General features: G+C 66.1%; 1 protein-coding gene across 1 annotated transcript in view; it reads left to right on the top strand.

The window, feature by feature from the left end:
- LOC112115269 (serine protease 27-like) overlaps positions 1 to 2348 on the top strand; it is an 8374-nt gene that overhangs the window by 4000 nt on the left and 2026 nt on the right. Inside the window, exons 2-4 of the mRNA XM_024212303.2 lie at positions 242 to 268; positions 1268 to 1433; positions 1901 to 2172. Of these exons, the coding sequence (XP_024068071.2) occupies positions 242 to 268; positions 1268 to 1433; positions 1901 to 2172 (465 nt within the window). The remainder of the gene's footprint in view (positions 1 to 241; positions 269 to 1267; positions 1434 to 1900; positions 2173 to 2348) is intronic.

Below are 2348 nucleotides of genomic sequence, written 5' to 3'. Positions count from 1 at the left end.
ACTGCACAGGAATGGCTTGCCCAGTGCTGAGATGCAGCCACTGCTGGGGTGGGAAAGCCGAGGAACAGCCACACAGCAGTGCCACACAGGGGACGACTCACCTGGTGCTGAGATGTAGCCACCTCTGGGGTGGAATTGGGTAGCGTAGCTGGTCTCTCTGCTGCCCCCTGGTGGTGGACGGGAGAAAGGACCCTAGTGGAATCACTGTTGAGGCTGCTGACTCTGTCTTTTTGCGTTTCAGGTGCCCAGCAGAGCGAGGCAGACGGAGGTGAGTCTTGAACCACGCTCAGCAATGCCCACGCCTGGTGCCAGCCCCCCAACAGTAGGGCGGCCAGGTGTCCGGTTTTCGACTGGAACACCCGGTCAAAAAGGGACCCTGGTGGCTCCGGTCAGCACTGCTGACCAGGCCATTAAAGGTCTGGTCGGCGGCCCAGCGGGGCTAAGGCAGGCTAGTCCCTGCCTGTCCTGGCACCGCGCTGCGCCCTGGAAGTGGCCAGCAGGTCCGGCTCCTAGGCTGGGGGGCCATAGGGCTCCATGCGCTTCCCCCCGCCCCGAGCACCAGCTCCACACTCCCATTGGCCGGGAACCGCGGCCAATGGGAGCTGCGGGGGTGGTTCCTGCAGGCGAGAGCAGCACGTGGAGCCTGCTGGCCCCCCGCCTAGGAGCCGGACCTGCTGGCCACTTCCAGGGCGCAGCGCGGTGCCAGGACAGGCAGGGACTAGCCTGCCTTAGCCCCGCTGGGCCGCTGACCGGGAGCCGCCCGAGGGAAGCCAGTGCCTCAACCCCGAGTCCCAACCCCCGCCCCAGCCCTGAGCCCCCCCGCCAAACCCAGAGCCCCCTCCTGCACCCCAAAACCCTCATCCTCAGCCTCACACCAGAGCCCGCACCCCCAGTCCAGAGCCCTCGCCCCCGCCTGCATCCCAACCCCCTGCCTCAACCCGCAGCTCCCTCTCACACCCTAAACCCCTAATTTCTGGCCCCACCCTGGAGCCCACACCCCCAGTTAGAGCCCTCCCCCCACACACACACTCCAACCCCCTTTCCCAGCCCAGTGAAAGTGAATGAGGGTTAGGGCAAGCGAGCCACTGGGGGAGGGGGAATGTAGTGGGTGGGGGCGGGGCCTCAGGTTAGGGGCGGAGCCTCCGGGGAGGGGCGGGGCTAAGGTGTTGGGTATTGTGCAATTAGAAAGTTGGCAACCCTACCCAAGAGACCCCAGGGCCAAGCCGATCTCAGCCAGGATCCGACCTTCTGTCCCCTTTCTCGGCAGTCTGCGGGAAGCCTCAGTTGAACCTGAACCGGCTTGTGAAGGGGCAGGACACGGTGCCGGGAGAGTTCCCCTGGCAGGCCAGCATCCAGTGGAAAGGAGTCCACATGTGCGGGGGGTCCCTGATCAACGACGAATGGGTGGTGACGGCCGCGCATTGCTTCTACCAGTGAGTACAGGGGTTCTCCAGCCCCAGCTCTGCCGGTGCCCCTCACTCCCGATCCGCAGCCCCTGCCAGCCCAGCCCTGACCCCCTCCAGCCCTGCCAGTGCCCCTCACCTCCGACCCGCAGCCCCTGCCAGCCCAGCCCTGCCCCCCTTCAGCTCTGCCGGTGCCTCTCACTCCCGACCCGCAGCCCCTGCCAGCCCAGCCCTGGGCCCCCCCCAGCTCTGCCGGTGCCCCTCACTCCCGACCCGCAGCCCCCTGCTAGCCCAGTGCTGGGCTCCCCCCAACTCTGCCGGTGCCCCTCACTCCCGACCCGCAGCCCCCTGCCAGCCCAGCCCTCCCCCCAGCTCTGCCGGTGCCCCTCATTCCCGACCCGCAGCCCCTTCTAGCCCAGCCCTGGTCTCCCCCCACAGCTCTGCCGGTGCCCCTCACTCCTGCCCTGTCACTGATGTGTTTCTCTGCCGCCAACCAGGGTCCGGAACCTGACCCAGTACCGGGTGGTGCTGGGGGCCCACCAACTGCTGAAGCCAGGCCCCAACGCGTGCGCCTGCCCGGTCCAGCGCATCATTGCCAACCCCCGCTACGCCGGGCAGACCACGAGCGGAGACATTGCCCTGATCCAGCTGGCCAGGCGGGTGAATTTCACTGACTACATCCTGCCCATCTGCCTCCCGGATGTCTCCGTGAACTTCCCCCCAGGCAAAGTCTGCTGGGTGACCGGCTGGGGCCACGTGCGCTCCTGGGGTAGGTCAGGATGGGACACCCGGGGTGGGGATGGGTCCTTGGGGTAGGTCTAGGGGAATGCGGGTCCAGAGAATGGGAAGGAGTGAGGTCTGGCAGGGGGTCAGGCGATCTGGAGTACTAGTGATGGGTGAAAGAAAGAAAGAAAGAAAGAAAGAAAGAAAGAAAGAAAGAAAGAA

This window comes from Terrapene carolina, unplaced genomic scaffold, assembly GCF_002925995.2.
Source record: "Terrapene carolina triunguis isolate 2854851 unplaced genomic scaffold, T_m_triunguis-2.0 Scaffold423, whole genome shotgun sequence".
NCBI classification, from domain to species: Eukaryota; Metazoa; Chordata; order Testudines; family Emydidae; genus Terrapene; species Terrapene triunguis.
This window is presented reverse-complemented; position numbering and strand designations above follow the sequence as displayed.